At 54.8% G+C, this 22,507-nt stretch overlaps 1 protein-coding gene across 1 annotated transcript; it reads right to left on the bottom strand.

Moving 5' to 3' along the window:
* Nucleotides 1-2,302: 2,302 nt before the first annotated feature.
* Nucleotides 2,303-21,877, bottom strand: LOC142022108 (bactericidal permeability-increasing protein-like). The gene is made up of 15 exons (XM_075011616.1): nt 21,740-21,877; nt 19,141-19,255; nt 18,361-18,489; nt 17,368-17,523; nt 16,705-16,768; nt 14,548-14,611; nt 13,956-14,047; nt 13,260-13,436; nt 12,142-12,201; nt 9,866-10,033; nt 9,432-9,499; nt 6,961-7,003; nt 5,770-5,833; nt 5,245-5,321; nt 2,303-3,877 (listed from the first exon to the last, which is right to left on the bottom strand). Exons 1-15 carry the CDS (start codon nt 21,852-21,854, stop codon nt 3,839-3,841), a joined length of 1,431 nt encoding a protein of 476 aa, XP_074867717.1. The 5' UTR covers nt 21,855-21,877; the 3' UTR covers nt 2,303-3,838.
* Nucleotides 21,878-22,507: the final 630 nt, after the last annotated feature.

Raw genomic sequence — 22,507 nt, 5'->3', positions numbered from 1 at the left:
CAGGACACTCCAATGGCAAGTTCTGCTGAGTCTGCTGTCTGCTTTTAGGGCCCCTGACCGCATGGCCTTCACCATGTGCCTAACAAACCACCTCCCAGCATTCCTCACTCCTTCAAGCCCTGCAGAACCAGCCTGGTCTTAGTGGCACCCTTTCTCATGGGCAGTGGGGGAGCTTCTTTGTGAGAAGACAGTGCCCTTGTGTCAAGGCTGTTCCCCACTCTGACACGCTGTGGGGTCTCACAAGAGACCTAAAAAACACCTTGCCTCTATAAGCGTCTGTTTAAAAGCTTCCCAAGACCACAGGTTCCCTGGCCTGGGAGGTAGCCGCCACTACCCAAGTGAGAAAAAAAAAAAATTTAAAACCCTGGAAGACACACTTGGGATGTCTCCTTAAGGGATAACCCCAAGCTCTGAACCCTCCCTTAGGAGAGAGCTTGAAAACAAAGAGGAAGAAATTAAGCTGCAGTCTGACCTTTCAGTCTTAGGAATGCATATGCACAGACCCTTCTTTAGGGCACAGGAATCAAATCGTTGCCTTAAAAAAAGGTGATTTCTTAACTAAATCAAAGGTACATGTGGTAAAACACACTCAGTTGCTAGGTGTTACAGAGCAATTGACAAAAAAAAAGGGGGTAGATAAAAGCACAGAAAATCACTTCCCCAGGATTCAGTTTAATAGTTACAGTGTACGTGGTGGTGAGGGGTGAGTGGGAGTGTAAGTCAGCCAGCCTGAGAAGTCTTCACCAAACCCAATATAAAAACCTGATCACATCTGACTAAACATTTCCTTTCTACTTACATATGTGTATGCCCAGCTTTTCCTGAGGCCTGGATAAAACACCAAGAAGTCCTGTGGCACCTTGTAGACTATCTATAAGGTGGCACGGGCCTTTTTGTTTTGCGGACACAGACTAACAGCTACCCCTCTGATACTCAAGGCTTGGACATTTACTGAATTCCCTAAGCCTCCTTAGGCTTATACATCTCTGTATCTCTCTCCTCCAGCCACACCAAACAAAAAACCCCATGCGATAACTCCTTTGGTTTAAAAATCCCCTCGCTCTTCCCATTGGCTCACCTGGCTGTTTGCCAACAGTGAACCCACTCTCTGGGTTTCACCGTTTACACGCACTCATTCATGACTACTAGTCTCCAGCATCACCTATGCCAACAGCTGCCTGAACCCATCCTCCCTGAGAGTGACACAAGAGGGTTGGGAAAATCAGTCACTCCCTCACCAGGAGACTCAGGTAGAAGTTGTTGTCTCTGAACTGTTCTGAGCATCCCACAGAACACCACAGAACGCAGCTGCAAGTGGGAAAGTCCATCTGTATTCACTGGCTACTTTTTCACACAGATCTCTGTGTAGCCTGGTGCTGGAGTGTGTGTGTCTGTGTCCCCTCAGGGTCAGGATGCCAGTATTTGATTTTTGGCTCAGCTATAAAATGGAGCATGTGATCTCATGCCTCAGTTTACTCACCTGTAAATGGTTTTCTATCCCCAAGACTTTGTTTAGCTATTAGTCGTGCTGCTGGGAAATTTGCTCCCCTCACTTGAAAACTTCTGAAGAAAATGATTATTGTTTTTTTTTCTACTCATAAAATGTCTTACTTTTTCTTGTTTTCATTGAACTCTGAGAATCAAAATTTTTCTTTTAAAACAATAAATGATTTTTTTTTTGTTACAAACAGAAAATATGTTGGGTTTCATAGAACTCCCCTCGAAAGTTCCAGCATGACAAAAACTTTTTCACTGGGGAAGAAAGTGGTTTTTGACAGCATATTTTCAGCCATCTGTGTCCATTTGTGTGTGTAATGGAGCTTGCCAAAGCTCGGCTGCCAGCCTTTCTGGCCCTGATGCAAAACACACGAAGGCAATGGAAAATTTCTTAGTGGGTTAGCGTGTTATATGCAAACGCTGGTGAGAGGCACATATGTGTGAAGTATGGTTAGGACAGTGACAGCAAGGTTGCTGTGTTAGTCTGTATCCTAACAAAACAAGCTGGCAGTCATGTAGCACTTTAAAGACTAACAAAATAATTTATTAGGTGATAAGCTTTCATGGGATTTGAAGAAGTGGTTCTGTCCCACGCAAGCTCGTCACCTAATAAATCATTTTGTTATTCTTCAAAGTGCTACATGACTGCTGGTTTGTTTTGTTAGGACAGTTACTGTCTCTGAGTGACACCTTATCGACTAACAGATATTTTGGAGCATAAGTTTTCGTGGGCAAAGACCCGCTTTGTCAGATGACGAAGCGGGTCTTTGCCCACGAAAGCTTATACTCCAAAATATCTGTTAGTCTATAAGGTGCCACAGGACTTCTTGTTCTCAAAGATACAGACTAACATGGCTACCTCTCTGCTACTTGCCTCTGAATGATGATTCTGCTGAGGGGAGCCATGGAAATTGATCACAATCCTCCCAAAACGTTCCGCAACATCTGCTTTGATCGGAGTATGTTTTATCTGCCAACAGCATGAGACAATGGTTTCCTCTTTCGAACAGCCCTTCCACGGACGCAGTGAGTGCCAACAAATAGGGTACAGCTGCTTGGAGTGAAAAGTCGTTTGGGGGAGATAGGGGCCGGCAGCCCTGTTCTGAGGAACCCATGTTTCCAATGTGCCTTTTTTCCAGGGTTTTCTCATCATTATAAAACAGGCAGGGAGCTGGCAGGTCACGTGGTGCGGCCTCTCCCAGCCCCCCATTGCTAGCTGCTACGCTGCATTACAGAAACAGCAACAGACACAGTAAATGCTGCCAAGGGTTACTTATCTGTGAAGCAATTACCATCATTGCCAAGAGATGACCCAGCATCACCAGCATGGGGGGCCATGGACTACGGGACCACATCGGCCTGGACATACACTCCAGGCTGGGGGAAAGGCTGAGGAACCCCCCGACTTAGATGGTATGGGTGGTATTTTCATGCACCACCTTTAATGATTTAGAGCCAGAGCTCAGATGAAGACTGGCAACCAGGCTTAGTGTGTGTGACTCCCAGACAGGGTTCCCTGTAAGCTGAACACTTGGGCTGCTGCCCAGGAGAGATTCAGGTGCCTCCCAGCTGATTAGCAGAGTGCCCACAGCCACCCACTGTGGGCAGTGTGTGTTCCTACTGGTGATGCACGTCTGTCCTTGCTATGGTGCTCATCACGAAAATTATTCTGCACATGGATGGCAAAAATTAGAGGGACCCCTGCTCCTCGCTAATTAGGCCTCAGCCGCTGGCTTTGGTTTCTCTCTCGTCGCTTCTGCTGTGGACAGTCAATGGACACATCCCTTCTGAATGCCCATTCTCGGGTTATACTGTGGGCATCTCCCTGTGCCACTCCCCACCCGGCACAAGCAGTCTGCTACTCAGGGCAACGGCTAGTCATTCACACCAGCTAGACTCTGCCCTCAAGTGTGTTCATAAATCAATCAAGTGGCTCAGGGCCTGGGCAATGGGAACCTTTCCTGGGAGCTGGAGCAGTTCCAGGGTGCTGCAGAGCAGCACATGCCAGAGTGGTTTGTCGTATCAAAGCAAATGGAAGGGAAGCTCAGGTTTGCTTGGTTTTCCTTCTGGTTCAAATGCACCTGTTCCTCCTCTGCCTAGCCAGGGCCCAGCAATCCAGAGCAAGGCAGAGATGTCTTTGGAGACCAATTACGTTTTTCACTCCTAGACAAACGGCTGTGGTAGCAGTGAGGTGCAGGGTGAAGGAGACACTGTGAAGCCCTCTGTGGGCATGGGCATGGGTGCGGGTGGATCCGTTCACAAGGCCAGGTGTTGCTCGGGGAAAGAGGAACCTTGCCTTTCTGTAGCTGTCGTTTCTTTCAGCATCTCATCTTCGGCATCTCTACACGTAGCGAACATCTGCTCCGAACAGCAGGAAGTTCTAGGGGAGAGATCATGATGTCACCCCTTGGCAAAGCCTTTCCTTTGGTCCTGAACCAACAGAGCCCACCAGCCTTGGGCAGTCAATGCATGGCCCTCTTTAATCAGGGAATGTGGCTCTAGTTTCAGCAGCAAGCCGATAAGCGTGTGTCTCATGCATATGCTGCAAGGCCTGTGGAGCGCGAGCTGGCTCCACATCAGAGGGAAATCCATGTTTCTCCCCAGCTTGCGTTCCCAGCTTTAGATTTATTCAGCTTTGCGTGAGCAGCTGTTTCTGTTTCTGTCCCTGGCACATTGCTTCTTTGCGCTCGGCTGCTATAGTCACACACAATGACATCGTCATGCAGCTCAGCCTGGGACGGGCTTTCGAAACGTGCCCTGCCAACACCCAATGGACTCTGTCCTCACCATGTTACATGGACTGAGTTCCTCTTCTGCAGAGGGAGCTATGGGCTGGAGCCAATCCCACTGAAATTCACAGGCCTCTTTGTGCTGATTCGGTGGGTGCTAGCTTGTGTGTACAGAGCCATGGGATGCAGCCACTGCTGATGTGAGAATGCTGGGGGTGGGGGGGAAGCTGCTGGACACAAACTCCTCCCTAGCGTGTTGCTAGCCTGTGTGCGCTCGCGGTGGTGGGAACCGAGGGCCAAACGTCACAGCAAAGTTGTGCTCTTTATGAAAGGGACCCGGTGAACTTTACGACCAGCTTTTTCAGAAAACACAAAACCACGTGCGCATTTGCACACTGACTCTGCCATGCCACTCTGGAACTGGTGCACTACTGGACTTGTGCAGTTGTGAAAATCTGCCTGGAGCTGAGATCAGCTCAGTTGCTAAGTGCTTCTCTGTGAGATGCTTCCTAACCCCTTGCCCTCCCAGTCCCAGTGAATGCCCAGGGAACAAGGGAAGTGCCTTGGAGGCCTGAATATGAGCCTGTGCTCCCAGGGAGTTTGTGTGTTGCACTCTCAGTGATCCATCCTGTGTGGGAACTTCTCCTCATTCGCCTCCCTTCACACAGCCCAGCCCCTCCCAGCCAGCTAGCAGCAGCTAATCCCAGCCATTGCCCCGTCATCCTCCCTGGGAACTCTCACAGCTCTTAGGTTCAGAGACCCCCTCCTTCCCTCTCTGTCCTCCCCCAGCCCTGCTCCCCACCACAAGAGCTGCATTAGCCGTGCAAAGGGGGAACTGGGCCCCTCGCCTCCCCTACCCCTGCATTAAGGGCTCTCACTTTCTCCAGTCCCCATTGTTCTGGGCACCGCTCAGCCCTTGCTGAGGACGTTGCTCCTGGTTCTGATCTGCCCCACCTGTGGCATTTTCACCCCAAATTATTGTCCCCCTGGCCAGCCCCAGTGGCCCGTGTGCACTAACCTGCTGGGGCCGGATGACAAGGCTGGAGAGCTGGATGTGAGCCGGCAGCGGGAGAGGGAAGCCCTCCTTTAGTCGTGCTGCAAAAGAAAACACCCATGAGCGCGGCAGGGCAGAGCACACAGAGTCGCAGAGGGCTGTGCTTCGAAATGGGCACAGTCAAGTGGATACTGGTTACACACTGAGTGTGGGAGCGGGACAGAGAGGGGCCCTCTCCCAGTGGCTGCGCAAGCAGGTGACGCCTCGTGGGTTGCTCCACCCCTGCACGCGCACGCAAGCCAGTCCCAGGGCCCCGCCAGAAGCAGAGTGGGAGGGAGGGGGATCTGGAAGGCATTAAGGCCTGTGTCAGGCACGTTCTTTCCACTGTGGTCTCTTCCCTGCATGTCAGTGCTCCCAGGTGGACTTGGCCAGCCCCCGCCCTGGATGCAGCAGCCCCAGACTCAGGTGGAAGCTTAGGGATCCAGGTCTTCTCTGGTCCCTGCTGCTAACCCAGGTACTAGGACTGCTCCTGACGCCCCAGGCCCTCACCGTTAATGCGCGGGAGCAGGATGTTCAAGCCATAGAAGTTCATGAGCGACTGCAGCAGCTGAACCTGGGGGCACAAGGAGACGAGTGTAAACCACAGCATCTGGCAGTCGAGGTGGCCATAGGGAGAGGGGTCTGCGTGTCAGGGGAGGACCAAGGCACCAGGAACCTTGGTAAGAACCTGCTGGAAGCAAGGCGGCAACAGAACCCACAGGCCATCCTGGAAAGGAGGCAAGTCTCACAGGCTGCACCATGTGGGACTGGGCGCTCTGGGCCCGGCTCACACAGGTACCACGGGGTGTGCAGGGCCACTGCGCTTCCCACCGCATGGGTGCACCGCTCACCGATCTGGGCTCTGGGGGACCCGGCATTTCCAAGCCCATGTGGCACGTCCACCCTGCACTGTAAGCCTGGCCCAGGTGCCCCCGCTGCACCTGGGTCCCCCTCCGCTGGGCTAATGCTTCCGTCCCGGCCACGCCTGCACCTTGACCTGTGTCCACTGGGCAACATGCAGGGCTTGGACCCAGCCCCCAAAGGTCCCAGGCAGGAAGCCAGTCCCAGAGCCAGGTCCCAAGTGCTTGCTCTCCACATCAGAGTGATGGGGGGCGGGGGCTGAGACCCAGCCTGGGCTTGGTGTGTAGTGCAGGTGTACACCTGGTCTCCTGGTGCTCAAGGGAGGGGGAAGGGATGGGCCTTCTCCTCTCTCTGTTCCTAGGATACCCCGGGGAAGTTCCTGGCCACCCGCGTTTCCCAGAAGCTCCGACATGGGAGGCAGCAGGCAGAGGCAGGAAGCAGAGTGGACTCGACCTCTCTGGATTGGGCCAGAGCCCAGCTCGTCAGCCCCGGGGGCAGGAAGCTGGCCCAGGGCCAGGGCCAGGCCCAGGGGGCTGCAATGGACAAGCACTTCCCTGGGGAGGGGGCTCCAGAGCTGCCCGATGGAGCCAGGGAGTGACCGCGGCCAGGGCAGCTGGAAGACAAGAGGAGCCCCAGTGTTGCAGTGGTGCAGCTCCTATTGGAAACGAAAGCTGCCCCTGCCTGGCCACACACGCATGGAACGGAGGCGGTGGGGTGCTGTCTCCCCTCCCCCGACGGCCCCAGGCTGAGGCTACACCCTGGGGTGGGAATCAGGCCCACAGCGCCTCCTGCAGGGCCTGGGTGGGGCTGCTGGCGTAAAGTCTCTTCAGCAGAACTCACAGAGAAAGGACCCACGTCCGAGTGCTTCAGTGACAGCTCCATCCTGCAGAGAGAGAGAGAGAGAGAGAGAGGGAGAGAGAGAGAGAGACGGGCACCGCACTGCGGCCTTAGCTCGGGAGCTCTGCTGGTGGGGCTCTGCCCCAGGAGTGCACACGGCTGAACCCCACCCAGCCAGCTCTGCCTGCTCAGGAGGGGAATGGCCGCCAACGCCACACACACTGCCAGACCTCAGCAACAACTGCAGATCCCGGGCAGTCAGGGACAGCGCTGGGCTGGCCCTGCCCAGGGATACTTGAGTACTGTGCTGCAGCCAGGGATGGGCCCATGGCAGTGATACTCGAGTACTGTGCTGCAGCCAGGGATGGGCCCATGGCAGTGACACTCGAGTACTGTGCTGCAGCTGGGGATGGGCCCTGGGCAGGGATACTCGGGTACTGTGCTGCAGCTGGGGATGGGCCCTGGGCAGGGATACTCGGGTACTGTGCTGCAGCTGGGGATGGGCCCTGGGCAGGGATACTCGGGTACTGTCCTGCAGCCAGGGATGGGCCCTGGGCAGGGATACTCGAGTACTGTGCTGTAGCCAGGGATGGGCCCTGGGCAGGGATACTCGGGTACTGTGCTGCAGCCAGGGATGGGCCCTGTAGAGGCATACACGGGTACTGTGATACAGCTGGGGGTGGGCAATACACTGTTATACTCAGGGCTGTGTGTGCTGTAACACCCAGCGCACAGGGTGGAGGGAAGGGGAGTCTGGCAGCTGGGAGCCTGCATCCCCAGCTTTCATCCCAGCTTCTTCCCCAGCCTCCCCCCAACTCCTGGCAGTGACATGGCTCTGACCTTCATTGAGAGGTACAGCACCACAGAATCAGAGAATCATAGAACAATAGAGCTGGAAGAGACCTAAAAAAGCCATCGAGTCCAGCCCCCTGCTCTAAGCAGGACCAAACCCATCAGATCAGCCCCGCCAGGGCTTTGTCGAGGCGAGACTTAGACACCTCCAGGGATGGAGACTCCACTACTTCCCTGGGCAGACCATTCCAATGCTTCAGCACCCTCCTACTGAAAAAGTATTTCCTAATGTTCAACCTGGACCTTTCCAACCACAACTTGAGTCCATTGTTCCATGTTCTGCCATCCGTGACCACTGTGAACAGCCTCTCTCCAGCCTCTTTGCAGCCTCCCTTCAGTAAGTTGAAGGCTGTTATCAAGTCCCCCCTCAGTCTTCTCCTCTGCAGACTAAACAGTCCCAATTCCCTGAACCTTTCTTCATAAGTCATATGCTTCAGCCCCCTAATTATTTTGGTCATCCTCCGTTGGACCCTCTCCAGTGTATCCACATCCTTACTGGGGGCCCAGAACTGGACACAGTACTCCAGATGCAGCCTCACCAAAGCCGAATAAAGAGGAATAATCACTTCTCTGCATCTACTGGCAACGCTCCTCTTGATGCAACTTAATATGCCATGAGCTTTCTTGGCTACAACGGCACACCGTTGACTCACGTCCAGCCTCTCGTCCACTACAACTCCCAGGTCCTTTTCTGCAAAACTACTACTGAGCCAGTCGGACCCCAGCCTGTAACAATGCTTGGGATTCTTCCGGCCCAAGTGCAGGACTCTGCACTTGTACTTATTGAACCTCATCAGATTTCTTGCAGCCCAGTCTTCCAATTTGTATAAGTCAGTCTGGACCCTGTCCCTACCTTCCAGAATATCTACCTTTCCCCCTAGCTGAGTGTCATCCGCAAACTTGCTGAGGGTGCAATCCAGCCCCTCATCCAGGTCATTGATAAATATGCTGAACAGAACAGGACCCAGAACCGAACCTTGGGGCACTCTGCTAGAAACCGACCGCAATCCCAACATCGAGCCGTTGATCACTACCTGCTGGGCCCGACCTTCTAACCAGCTTTCTATCCATCTTACCATCCATTTATCCAATCCACATTCCTTTAACTTGCTGACAAGAATATTGTGGGAGACCATATCCAAAGCTCTCCTCACTAAGTTTGCAAGCCTACTTGCGAAAATGCTCCTTCCTCTCTTGGTTAGATGGGCCCCATCTCTTCCCAATAATCCTTGTGCCCGGAACAGCATCCCATGATCGAAGAATCCAAAGCACCCTCTCCAACACCACCTGCCCAACCGTGCATTTACTTCCTCAAATTCACCTTGGATGCAAGCAGCAGCTGCCTGATACCAGCATTGCTTCCACCAGGGCTGGATTTATCTCACTGATAAGGCCATGGCATGGCCAGCTCACTAGCCAGTGGGGAGTCGGGGTCAGGAGCTCTGGGATGCTTCTGGACCCGGCCCAGCCGCAGACTGGAAGTGACCCTCCGGGGCCCACGGACAGGTTTAGCCATGCCCTCTGGCAGCGCCGGCCACCAGCTCTCTACCCAGCTAAGCAGTAGAGGCTTAGTGTGGAAGGACAAAGGTGGACCTCCTCCCCTCCCCCACTGTAGCTCCTACCTGCCCAGGTCCAGGGTCCCACCTATGCGGGCAGAGGTCACCATAATCTTGGCTGAAACGCTGCTGGTCTAGGAGAAGGAGAAGCCAGGTCTGTTCCCGTGAAAATGCAAAGGCCCATTCCTGGGACTGGGGAGCCCAAAGGGAGGGGCGGGGGCAGAGAGGCACCGTGGGAAAGGAGCAGAAATGCAGGTGATGGGAGGAGTCCCACTCCCATCCCGCTGGACTTGGCAAAGGGCCCAGCTCAGAGAAACTCCAGTCCTGGACAATCCCAGGAGGAGGCACCTCACTCCGAGGAGGGGCTGGCCCGGGTCAAGGGGGTCGCAGTGGACACAAGGACACATGGATATGAGCTTAGGAGAGCTTGCAGCTGTTCCAGGCCCATAGGCGAGATCCCTCCTCCATCACACTAAGGACTCCCATAAGCCCAGACTGACCGCACTGAGGAGGAAGATGGGGATCACGGAGGAGTTGGACAGGACAACGTAGGCTTGAATGTCCAAAACAGGCTTAAGCAACAAGTTCCCAGGTGTGATGGTCAGGAATGGAGCAGAAGAAGTTTTGATCGTGAGCTTCATCAGCTTTTCCGGGTACATCTTTTCCAGCTGGGGAGAGAGCAGAGGACGGCCCATCAGCACTGGGCAGATTCACACAAGCATCAACAATGAGAAGTTTTGTAGCACCTTATAGACTGACAGATTTATTGCAGCATAAGTTTTCATGGGCAAAGACCCACTTTGTCAGATGCATGCCAGTGGTGTCGGACGGCAGAACAAGGAGCAATGGTCTGAAGTTACAGAGGGAGAGGTGTAGGTTAGATTTTAGGAAAAATTACTTGACCAGGAGGGTGGTGAAGCACTGGAATGCGTTGCCTAGATTGGTGGTGGAGTCTCCATCCCTGGAGGTTTTAAGTCCTGGCTTGACAAGGTCAAGGCTGGGATGACTTAGTGGGGGTTGATCCTGCTTTAGGCAGGGGGCTGGACTAGATGACATCCTGAGGTCTCTTCCAGCCCTGGGATTGTATGTCTGACACTGGCATGGTACAGCAAAGCAAAGTTCCCGAGGAATGGAACCTGATGCAGCCTTTAGTCTAACACCTCACATTCCTCCTGTGACCCTTGCCCCAAGGAGCAGCGCACCCACAGCACCAGGTCCAAATCTGGTCTTTCCTAAATAAGAACGGAAGAATGGCCACACTGGGTCAGACTTCAGCGCTGCAATTCATTTGCAAATTTGACTGCATCATCCAAGGATTGAACAGAGACTGGGAGTGGCTGGTCCATTAGAAAAGCAATTTTAACACTCTTGAGCTGCGTCTACACGTGCACGCTACTTCGAAGTAGCGGCACTAACTTCGAAATAGCGCCCGTCACGTCTACACGCGTCGGGCGCTATTTCGAAGTTGAAATCGAGGTCAGGCGGCGAGACGTCGAAGTCGCTAACCCCATGAGGGGATGGGAATAGCGCCCTACTTCGACGTTCAACATCGAAGTAGGGACGTGTAGACGATCCGCGTCCCGCAACATCGAAATAGCGGGGTCCTCCATGGCAGCCATCAGCTGGGGGGTTGAGAGATACTCTCTCTCCAGCCCTTGCGGGGCTCTGTGGTCACCGTGGGCAGCAGCCCTTAGCCCAGGGCTTCTGGCTGCTGCTGCTGCAGCTGGGGGTCCGTGCTGCATATACAGGGTCTGCAACTAGTTGTTGGCTCTGTGTATCTTGCACTGTTTAATGAAAGTGTGTCTGGGAGGGGCCCTTTAAGGGAGCGACTTGCTGTTGAGTCCGCCCCGTGACCCTGTCTGCAGCTGTGCCTGGCTCCCTTATTTCGATGTGTGCTACTTTGGCGTGTAGACGTTCCCTCGCTGTGCCTATTTCGATGTTGGGCTGAGCAACGTCAAAGTTGAACATCGACGTTGCCAGCCCTGGAGGACGTGTAGACGTTATTCATCGAAATAGCCTATTTCGATGTCGCAACATCGAAATAAGCTATTTCAAAGTTGGGTGCACGTGTAGACGTAGCCTTGATGTTCACTTCTCCACATTAGCCACCGATAATGGGCCACAAGCTCCCTGACTGAACTGACTTGATTTCTCCTCTCTTGACGTTCACAACTCCACATTAACTGCCGATAAAGGGCCACATCCTCTGTGACTGAAGAAACCCTGTCAACTCCGGCCCTGCCCTTGACTGAGACTCCCTTTTTAAACCTTCCTTTGAACTCCGCCCCTGCCTCCACTCTCGCATCTAACAAAGCGAGTTTTGCCCACACAAGCTTCTGCCGCAATAAATCTGTCAGTCTATAAGGTGCTACAGGACTTCTTGTTGTTCTCGAAGATACAGACTAACGCAGCTCCCTCTCTGATACTTGTCTACTGACAATGGGCAATGCCGGGTGTCCCAGAGTGAGTGAACAGGACAAGAAATCACCACAGCCATCCCTCTCCTGCCATCCATTTCTAGCCGCTGACAAACAGAGGCCAGGGACACCATCCTACCCAGCCTGGCCAATAGCCATTCATGGACCTCACCACCTTATCTAGTATCGTAATGAAGCCGAAGTGCTGTGGGAAGTTCTCCTTTTTAATTCTACCTGGGAACGGGCAACAGATCCAGGCTCCAAGGCCCCTCCCAGCAAACCATGGCCCCAGTGTTTTGTGTGTGGTGGGCGGAGAGCTGGTTCAGCCCCATGCACGCTGAGGGGAGCAGGAGACTTACCTGGGGGATGAAGGCTGAGAAGGTGGAGGTGTTCAAATGGAACTGGAATGTCTTAGGGATCTGTCGGAAGAGAAACACACACTGTGCCTGAGGGCCACTTCATCATAACAATGATGACCTGCCATGTGGAACAGCACGCAGAAAAGCAGGAGGCAAAATGGGCCATCAAACCACCTCCAGCACCCTCCCTAGAGGCCACTCTCTCCATCAGGGTAAGGTTTCTCCAAGTGCCTTTCCTCAGGACAGCCAGGACCTGGGGCCAAAGGCACTCCTGGGTCTGGGCTCCTCTGGGTCTGAGGGAAATGCACACAAGCAAGCTGGCTGCTCTCCCACACAGAGCTGAGTGACCTTCCAGCCCTCAGTGGGTGCGTCATTGCCTGACTCGAGGTCTCTGAAGGAAGGTCCATTACCTGGGTGAAAGATGTGGGCCTGGGATACAACCAGCAGACCACCACTATGCCAAGCCGGTACCAGCTTGGTGCCTGACCGGGTCAGTCAGGTAAAGTGAGGCCGTAACTAAGGCAGGTGATTCCACTCCTTCTGGGGGAACAGTGGCTGTTCGCAATTTGCCTTTCATGCTGGAGTTCACAGCTGGGAGGTGACCCAGGACAGCGCACAGGGGACACAGCATGTAGGGCCCAGGCTGAGAGTGGGGCAATCGCTGCTCCACCCGGAACAGATCACAGCCCCAGCCCCAAGGTGGATGTGCTCAGAGGTGCCCTTAGCCCAGGAACTGTGCCTTACCACCACCCCTTTTCCTGCAGCTGCTGCCCAGGTTCTCCTGGGCCCTCCTGGAGCGGTGAGAAGAGCTCTCAGCCTCACACCTTGCCTGCAGGTAATTGCCACCGATGCGGGTCCATTTGAGAACTTGCCTTTTGCACCGAAACTCTCCATTCGGTGCCCCATTAAAGAGAGGAGATCCCTTCTCACTCACCCACCCATGTCAGTGCTCAGAGAGCCCCCACCACCACAGCGTTGGAGTACAGGCACCAGTGGGTTTGGCTCTCCCGTCCCCCTGCTGCAGGACCAGCCCGGAAGCCCCATCTCACAGAGGGACCGGAGAGACTCAGGTACCAGCAAGCCTGTGCTTGAGGGGAATGGAACCCCGGGCCCCATACCATGTCGTCGGTGATCTGGAAGTGCAGGGCCCCAGCCGTGTGGTACACAAAGCTGGCGGTGTTGAAGAAGTAGCTGGAGGCCCCGAAGTAAGCCATGCGGTCATGATCCACAGGGAAGGCCAGTGCTGGGGGAGCAAAGGGGGTGGCCGAACGATGGGCCAGGGAAAAAAATTCCCCCTAGGGAGGCAGGAAAGGAAGAGTCAGACTGGGGCGAGAACAGGGTAGAGCTGGACTGAGCTTGGCTCTCACTGACCCAGCTTGGAGGATGGAATAAAACCCAGGTCTACCCACTGCTCTCCCCACCCTGCATTCACACCAGAACGTGTTACATGGAACCTGGGACGGGTCAAAGGCCAGGCCCTTGGAACGGCCTGGGGTGTGGCAAATGCCCTGCATGAGATCCCAGCCAGGGATGGATTGTGTTTTACTCTTTTTACCCGGGTTGGGCTGCAGATAGGTCTCTGGAGGCACAGGGAGGTTAAGTGACTTGCCATTGGCCATAAGGCTGTAATGAGAAGCCGGCAGCAGACCTGGGAGCAGAATCACTGAGTCCTGACTTCCAGCCCTGAGCTCCTTGGACACCTGGGCCTCTGGGAGTTGAAGCTTTGGGCTCTCACTAGGCAGAAATGCTAATGGGACATACAAATACTCTTCCCCGATCCCTCAGGGCTGTTTGTCTCTCCCGGCCACTCTCACCTTCAGGTTGACATCCAGAGTCTGGGCTGTGGCTGCAGGAGGTGCAATGAGGCTGTAATCAATTCCAGCCACCTGGTCTATCTTTGCTGTTACTGCAGAGCAGGAGAGACACAGATCGGATGGGCTAGGATGCCGGAAGAAATCTCAGGGGAGGGGAGAGGGCAGCCCGTCCCACCCCCAAGCTGGAGGATTTACCAATGGCGCTGGGGAACTAGGGCACCCGGTTTATTCCTTCTCCGCTCAGCTTGGAGAAATGATACAGGTTTTTTCTGCAGCCACCGACTCTGGAAACACCCTCAGCCCTGAGAGTCAAGCTGGGTCCTGCTTAGGACACCTGCAGCCCCAGCCTGGGACCCAGGGCCTGCTCCAGCCAAGCTCCCCAGAATGGCAGCAATGAGACAGGACTTTGCACCCTCCCACCCTGGGAACGGCCAGCTGGCTGCAGAGGGGGGCAGCCTCCACCAGGGAGCTTAGGGTCCCTTTGGGTGATGAGGTGCCCCGTGGCCCTCAGAGGCTAAATGGGGGATGAAAACAGTGCCAGGCTTGGGGAAATGCCTGGGAAACCCAATGCCGTCCCCACTATGTACAGTACCTGGCAGCGTCTGGAGATAGGGCTGCAGCTTGGTGCTGACAGAGCGGGTCACCACTTTGCAGACCTGAGGGAACCAGAGAGGTGACACTGGAGACATGGCGCAGCCTCTCGCCAGGTTGAACAAGGTGATTTCTTTCCTTAGGCATAAGCCCTCATGTGCACATGCAAATGGAATTTGTGCATGCCAGTGAGGCTGCTTTCCCAGCACGCATCGTGTGGGGCAGGGGGTGTAAGCGTGCAAATGTTTGCTTGCGGAAGGAAATCCAAGCACAGCTAAGTGGCTGGGGTGAGCCCTTGGCAAGGTGCTCAGGTGCCCCAATGTCCAGTTGTGTAACAGTCTAACCAATATGATTTCTCTAACCATTTTGAGAGGCCCATAGCTTTTCTGCAGCCAGACGAAAAAGCAGCAGCCAGTAACCGTGAAGCTACAAGTCACATACTCACATTCCATCTACATTCCAGTACAATAGTGTCACATGAGGCTGGTAAGAAGAAGACCACATCCCAGTGCCACCCACTGTTAAACAGATCTCAAGATGGGTAAAGAAAACTAAATTAACAGCATTTCGTCTGGCAGGCACCGACTTATCAATGGCTGAGGTGAAACCACCATTCTCTGATGACTGTCTTCACTTTTCTACTGTTTTCTGTATAATCTCTGTCTGGTTTGTAATTGCTCCTGTGTGACGTATAATTAATTCTGTTAGGTGTAAATCAGTTAAGGTGGTGGGTTATGATTGGTTAGGTAATTCTATTTCCGAGGGCTATTATTGGTTAGTAAAATTGTACTAAAATAATTGGTCAAGGTATAGCTAAGCCGAACTCAAGTTTCACTACTCAAACTGGGGTCCAAGAAAGAAAGAAAGAAAGAAACGTCGGGGTGGGGGGCAGGAAGAAGAACATAACATCAAGCAGGAAGGAAAGGACCAGAACATCAAGCAGGAGGGAAGAAGGAACACTTTAAGGAGGACTCACCCCAAAGACCCCCCCAAGACTGTGAGGTGCAGCAACCAGCATCTAGAGAGTGACTTTGTTTGTCCCAACAGGGGAAGTCTGCCTCTCTTATCAGGGTTGGTGATCATGACACTGTGTGCTTAGCATGTATTCTGCTTTCATGGCAATTGTAAATAAGTGGAGAATAAGAATATTACTGTGTAAGGCTTTTCCAGTGGCACAGATCCTGCCTGCGCTCTGGGAAACATGCATGTGGCAAAAGGGCCCTGACATGCTGGGAGCTTGATGCTCGTCAGGGTTCCAATTTCCCCAGAGGCATCCCCGCCACAGAGGCGGGAGCCGAAAGCCTTAAACTGGGGCTACACGGCTCTGCTAGGCCCCAGCTTTGCATCTGATGCCAGCCCACCTGCGCCAACAGCCTCCAGATGGAGGGTAAAATGCCACTAGATGGCACTAAAAGTAGCTCAGTACAACCTGCCTTGGATTTTAAATCTATTGTTTAGCTGGAGTTTTCAATGCTCTCCAACTGCCTTCTTCCTAAATGAGGCGTGTGTCCAAAGATGGAGCAAGTCATGCCAGTTAGCTATGTAGCAATTATTGCTAACAGCTTGTTTCCGTGTCGTGGGGCAGGTTTCCTGTGGGTTGGCTATTGTCCGGGCCATAGGTACCAGGGTTTTGCTGCCGCACCCCATTAAAACAAGCTGGTAAATGCCTCTAAAATCCAGCAATGAGAATTTCTACCCCCAGAGCTTCTAAAATCTGTACGAGTGACAGGCCATTGAAAGCCTCGCTCGAAATGAGCTCTGTCTTGATACGAGCTTGGCTGAGGCATGTGAGCCAATTACGAGACCACAAGCCAATTAATGGACCCCGTGGAAAGGGAAGTCTTTGCTAATTGAGACCAATTAGATTAGGCACTGGCAAACGATGCAGGTTTAGAACTCAATAGGAGCTGCACCCTGCCAAAGCGACTGTAATTGATGAGTTTTCGCATGATACTTTGCCACACTGCTCCAACACTACTCTCCCCAATAACCAGAGCTCTGTGCCCACCTCTCTGTGCCCTCAGTAGCTGTTGGTAAGCCCAGCTGGACAGCAGGAGGAAATGGGCCGTTTAGAAGTGGTGCCTGAGCCGCAGGAGAGCTGCTCAGCAGAGAAGGGATTGCGACAGAACGAGCTTGCCCTGCTGCTAGCGCAGCGTACCTGGCTTTCCATTGTCTTCCTGAAGCTGGACTCAATCTTCTTGTGGAAGAGATTATATAGCCAGCTGCGGGGGGGTGCAGAAACCAGAGAGTCAGGCATGCCTGCTCCTGCCAGTGGGAGGAAATCAGAGGAGCAGTTCCTTCACCAGGGGTGACTCGGGAGAGGGGTGTGACTGAGGACCACATCATCCCAGGGTGTTTTGGGTTCAAGCATAGCTGCTTTGCTTTGTTTTAATGTGAGGGCAGCATCTGCAAATAGATGGGCTGGTAACTGCACGCAGACAGGTATAGGTGGGCTGAAAATGGGTCTCTTAAAAGGACATGTGTGGGCCAAATTCAGACTGGGTGTAAGAAAATTCAGTAGCAGCTGTTGGTGGGGTTGGTTATTTATTAAACTGATCACTGACCAACCCCCCTCCTGGCCAGTCGCAGGGCTTCTCCTTAATTAGCTTCTCTGTGCAGCTGCAGGGCCGATCACTCTGGGAGTCCATTCACACCCCCGGCATACAGAGAAGGAAGGCAGACTGGGAAGGGAAGTGCCACTTCCTAGACCAGAGGACACAGCAGAGATGGGCAGAAGGGGCCCTATATCCCTGGAGGCCCTTGTAGAAGATGGGTTAATCAACATGATCCCCAAGCCAGGCAACGAAGGGAGGTTACCTACCCAAACCTGCCGGAAATGTGCACCCGGACGCTGGAAATGTGGGTTCCACAGTCTGAGATGGCAACAGTGGGTCTCCCGGAGGCATCGCGGCCCAGTCTCAGCCCAATGGAGATAGAGAGACCCTCGACCTTCAGGTTAAAGGAACCACTGTCACTGCTAATGGGAAAGGAAGAAGGGGAACAGATTGCATTGACAGTCATGGGCTCTCCTCATACCCGTCATATGCTGCTGGAAAGCGGAGTTCCCTGTAAGCCAAGCGCTTGGGCAGCTGTCCAGGAGAGAGTCAGATGTCGCCCAGCGATTAGCAGAGCACCCACAGCCGACAGCTTGTTTCCATGGGTGGTGCACAGCCATACAGGCCTCTGTGCACAGCAAAAATTTATTCCACACATGGATGGCAAAAGTTAGAGGGACCCCGCTGGAAAGGCTTGTTTGTTAATCCCTGGAGCACTGATTATTTACGGGAAGCATCCTTGAGGCTGAGCAATACCCAGCTATGCAGTCACGTGGCCGTTTCCGTTTCCCGGTTTCCTTCCTTGTTGCAGGAATTAGGGTGTAGGAAATAACCCACAAGGTCCCCGTTACATGGCTGCCTGCCTAGCGCCACAAGGGGGCTGCCCTTAGGACATGAGAAGCTGGGCCTGGTACTGCCTTCCAGTGATCCCTGCGCATCATCACGCCAGGGAGACAAGCACTATGGTGACCCCCACTCACGGGTGGGCTTGGGGGCCTGACTCCCCGTGGATGGTGGGCTTGATCCTTCTCTTACTTACACTGGTGTAAATCAGGAGTAACCCACTGATGCCAATGCACTGGTGTAAGATGAGTATGAGACTCAGCTCCCTGCACAAGTGGGAAGGTGTTAGTGGGGCAGGAAGGACAAGGTAAAGTGTGTGGGTGTGGGGGGGCAGGGAGGGGAGACAGAAGAAGTGACTGTTTGGGGGCCCATGGGTGACAGCTGCCAGTGCATGCACAGGGCCAGGCAGAGCTCACATGAATCTCTTCTTCAGCCGCCACTTCCCCGTCAGCTCGGCAAAGGCGTTGGCCACGGAGACCTTCAGGCCCACGTTAGGGATTGGGGCAATCTGCGAACTTGGCAGCTGGAAACGGCGAAGGTCCAGCCTGCAAGAGGGAGCTGTTCTGTCAGCAGGAAAGCAGCCCTGCCTGGGGAAAGCCAGCTGCCAGCTCGCAGCCCCACCCTGAGCAGGGAGCCCCACGTGGTGGCAAGGGGCCCAGGACAGAGCGCGGCACTTTGCTCCTCTCTCCAAGTGACCCCGGGACAGCAGTGAGGCACGCGGAAGGGGTGTCCCCCCTCCAGGGAACACGGCGCTCTCCCAGTTGCCCCTTCTCAGCAGAGCGTGGTGGTCTCCCTCCTGGGCGAACGCTCGCTCTTGCCCTGCTCTGCTTGTGCTGGTGGGTTATGGTGGCAGTGGGGCTCATTTATGGTCCCCTGACTGGAGAATTCATCCCAGCGCTGCTGGGAGCGCTGCTCCAGAAGAGATTCCTCCGTGTGCTTGGGACTTGGACACAGACACTCAGCAGGAGGTAGGTCTGCCTGGGCTCCAGGTCCCATTCTACTAGGCTCCGACGGGGAGCTTTGGATAAAGGGGTTATCAGAACCATGCCAATTCACTCTCCACTGCGCGCTCCTGCTGTCCCTGACCGACCCCTGTGCATCTGGCTCTCTGGCCAGTGGGGCCCGGTCCCTCAGGCCCTGCCCTGCCCTGGGAAGGACTCGCACGAGGGAGCGGGGGTGGCTGCATGCAGTCTCACCTGTAGAAACTGTAGCGCACCTTCCCTATGTGCTTGACTCTAAAGGACCCCGAGAAGTCTGGCAGCTTCAGTGCGGCTAATTCCTTCTGCAGGGCAGCAGTGCCCTCCTGGCGGGCTGCAGGGACACAGAGGGGATGTCACAGGCTGGCCCTTTGCAAGTGAGCTGGGCACAGCCCAGGCACATCCGCCCTCGCACGAGGAAAGTGTCACAACTGGCTGGTAAGGTCCCTGCTGATCCTGGAAGTGCCTGGAGCTGGTGTCTGTCCCGCATGCAATTGTTAGTGCAGAGCCTTAGACTGTGTGGCAGCCCTCACCCCGCTGCCTGCATGGTGGGTGCACTAGGTGATGTCCAATTAACCCCAACCCACAAGCGAAGGCTGCAGCATGGTGGATGGGCTGCACGGCTGCTGAGGGGACGGGAACCCAGGAAGCAGAGCTGCCCTCCTCAACATGCATTATGTCCAGCTCCTAGCGGATGCTAGTGAGCCTGAGGCTGCATGGCTCCGCTGTGCCACTGCTGGGTTTTGAGGGGAACGTGCAGAACATTGTTGCGACCATTGTTCCGCGTTTGCATCAAATCTTGTGCAAAGTGCACCAAGTGAGGCATGAATTGAAAGCTGATGATTCACTGGTCTGGTTTCTCCTGTATCCTTTTAATATCTGAGTTACAAGCATTGACTCTGCACCCGTGTTTGAAATGTTTGTTTCAGCAGGAGGCTTGGCAACCTATTGTGAAAGGGTTTCCAGCCAGGTGAAAGTGTGTTTGGCTGACAAAGGGCCTTATCAGGTGCCAATCACCATCCGAGGAACTTTGCTCTGAATGTGCAGACCAGCAGACAGGCAATGGCTGACTAACTAAAATGGACACGGACAGGTGACCTACTCAGGTGACAAGCTCCACCTTGGACAGGCTTCCAGACAGCAAGAATAATGCAATTACCTCCACATGGGCAAGGGGATAAAAGGGGGCCTGAGCTTTCTCCATCTTGGTCTTCACTTCAGCTCATCACTTCAAAAGCATCATGGCTATGAACTTGGGCCCCGAAGGATCACTGACTCCTCCTAACAAAGGCTGTGCTCCAGACACTTGTAAAGTAGCAGCTACTCCCCCTCCGCCGCAGCCTGTGCCAAGAGCTCCGTGATCGGTATATGTAACTGAATTGCTTTAACCACCCTAGTTACTCTCACCCTAGTCTTTCTTTAGCACTTTTGGGTAAGGTCTAAGTCTACACTGACCTGGGAATGTGGCTGGTCATTTGGGACTGGGAGAACCTGTGTGGAGGTGGTGAGACTGGTTTTCGTAACCTCTCACCTCTGCATGGAGCGGGCTGGTGGTGGCACAAATGAAGCTGGGGGAGCTGCCTGTGGGACTCCTTGCTAGGCAGAAGGGCAGCAGCAGTGCTCTGTGTGGTTTGGTGCCTTCGAGTGGAGGACCCGCAGTCTCGGGCTGTAGGTAGCCCTGTCTTCAAGCAATTGGCCCTGATTTCACCCTCTCAGTGGTGCTCAGAAAAACCTCCCACGTTACTGCTGTACTCCTGGCCATTTGTTTAAATCACATTGGTGTCCAGCAGCCCAGGGCTGAGTGCAGACTCCGGCACAGGGCAGGGTGAGCCCAGGGCTCTGGGGAGCTCAGTGCTGCCTTACCAGTGCGCGTACACTGCAGTCAGAGCGGGGACTGACGCTTGCTCCAGCTCACGTGGTTAAAAACAGCAGTGAACCTGCAGCGCGGCAGCATGGCCCTGGGGCAGGTTAACAGCGCGAGTTCATGCCCAGGGTCCCAGCAGGCTTGTACACAGCGTGATCTATATTAATGCTAGTGCCAGCTGCTATCCCACCTCTGCTTGCAGGGCAGACGGCCACGCTGCTGCAGCTTTCGCTCGAGCTGGGAAAGGCCCTTCCAGTTCCCCAGCCCGGCTCGGGGCGGGGGGATGAACTGCTTCTCATGCCGCGTGTTTCAGTCCATAACGTCACTGCACTGGAGCTGGGCCTCTGACTCAGCCTCAGGGACCCTACTCACCTCAGCCCCAGCCAAACCCTTCCCCTACCCAGCTTCCACTTGGGTCCTGGAAGCTCTTGGAGCTGGGGGAGGCTCTCAGCTCCCCGGTGCTGGTGCCAGGCCCTAGAAGAGTGAGACACCTGCCATGGGCTCTGCTGGGTGGGAAGCCCCAAAGCTGGGGGACAGAGGGAGACAGGGAGGTTCCCAGCCCCCCAGATTGCACCAGGCTGGGTTGCAGTGCGCACTCACTTCCCCCCCAGTGCAGAGAGACTCAGGGGAGGACTCTGCCCCTGTGCCTTGAGTCCCCCTGAGAACATGCTGGAGAGAGGCAGCTCCAAGGGCCGTAACAGGCGTGTTGGGGTTCCCCCCACCCTGCCTTTGCTGGGAGACATTGCCATGAAAGGGCCTAGGGCACAGGCTGCCCCCCACAGGAACAGGCTGCCCCACAGGGCTCCTCCTCATGGCCACAACCAGCTCCCTCCTTTACGGGCTCTGGTGCCACCTCCATCTCCCTGTCCGACTAGCTCCCACATATGAGCTGCTTACCTGGGCCCCCTCGCCAGGCTCAGTGTGAGATGGACCCAGAGTAACCGGAGAACCTACCATAGTCCAGGCCTCTCAGCGTGATCCTGGCCATGAAGCCGGGGTTGGTGGCCCTGGCAAGAACCATGCAGATGGCCAGCGTGGAGGCAGCCAGTGGCATGTGGCGGGTTGCCATCTGACGGGAGTGCTGGGGTCTGGGCCGGCTGCTGAGATGTGCTGGGCTGGGCTGCAGCCGATGCTCCTGCGGATCTGATCCTGCTGCTACTGCCTGCAGGGTGTTTATAGCAGGGCAGAAAGGGGAACCGAGAGCAGATGCCAAGGAAGCAGAAAGTGGCTTTCGCACGCCCTGGGGGCTGTCCCCTCTTGCACAATTCACAGCCAGGCCCTGCTCAAGGTTCTGCTTCGTGGGGCTGGCACTGGGGCACAGGGCGGCGGCACACCCCTGGGCCGTCACTGCACTGGGCACTGGCACTGACTGCTCCTGGCTCCATGGCTCACTCCCAGGCGTTTCTCACAGGCACTGTCCTATTGCATCTGGGGCCCTGCCAGCTATTCCCATAGCTCCCAGCCAGCTTCTCCTGCAGCTCAGCCAGAGCCGTGCACCAAGGAACACCTGCTGCCTGCCAGCTCTGCTCGCTCCTGCCTGTGTGCTGGGCCCTAGCAGGGAGGGTGAGCCCATGTCTCACGGATACCTGCAGGGAGCAGCCCTGAAAGCCACAGGAATGCAGTGGGGAGGGGTGTACCGGCAGGCAGGTAATGGAGCAAGGAGAGCACGGACTGCATTCAGCACCATGACACCCTCAAATGTCTCTTCCCTGCCCCAGCCCC

This window comes from Carettochelys insculpta, chromosome 17 (assembly GCF_033958435.1).
Source record: "Carettochelys insculpta isolate YL-2023 chromosome 17, ASM3395843v1, whole genome shotgun sequence".
Lineage (NCBI taxonomy): Eukaryota > Metazoa > Chordata > Testudines > Carettochelyidae > Carettochelys > Carettochelys insculpta.
Note: the sequence above shows the minus strand (reverse complement) of the source record. Positions and strands in the feature narration are given on the sequence as shown.

What these genes read in the sequence shown, in the direction of transcription:
- LOC142022108 (XM_075011616.1), bottom strand. Translation starts at nt 21,854, where the DNA reads ATGGCAACCCGCCACATGCCACTGGCTGCCTCCACGCTGGCCATCTGC. An exon ending in CGGCTGAAGAAGAGATTCAT is followed by an intron (nt 17,524 to 18,360) that starts GTGAGCTCTGCC and finishes CTTTCCCATTAG; the next exon opens with CAGTGACAGTGGTTCCTTTA. An exon ending in CCTGCTCCCGCGCATTAACG is followed by an intron (nt 5,322 to 5,769) that starts GTGAGGGCCTGG and finishes TTTCTTTTGCAG; the next exon opens with CACGACTAAAGGAGGGCTTC.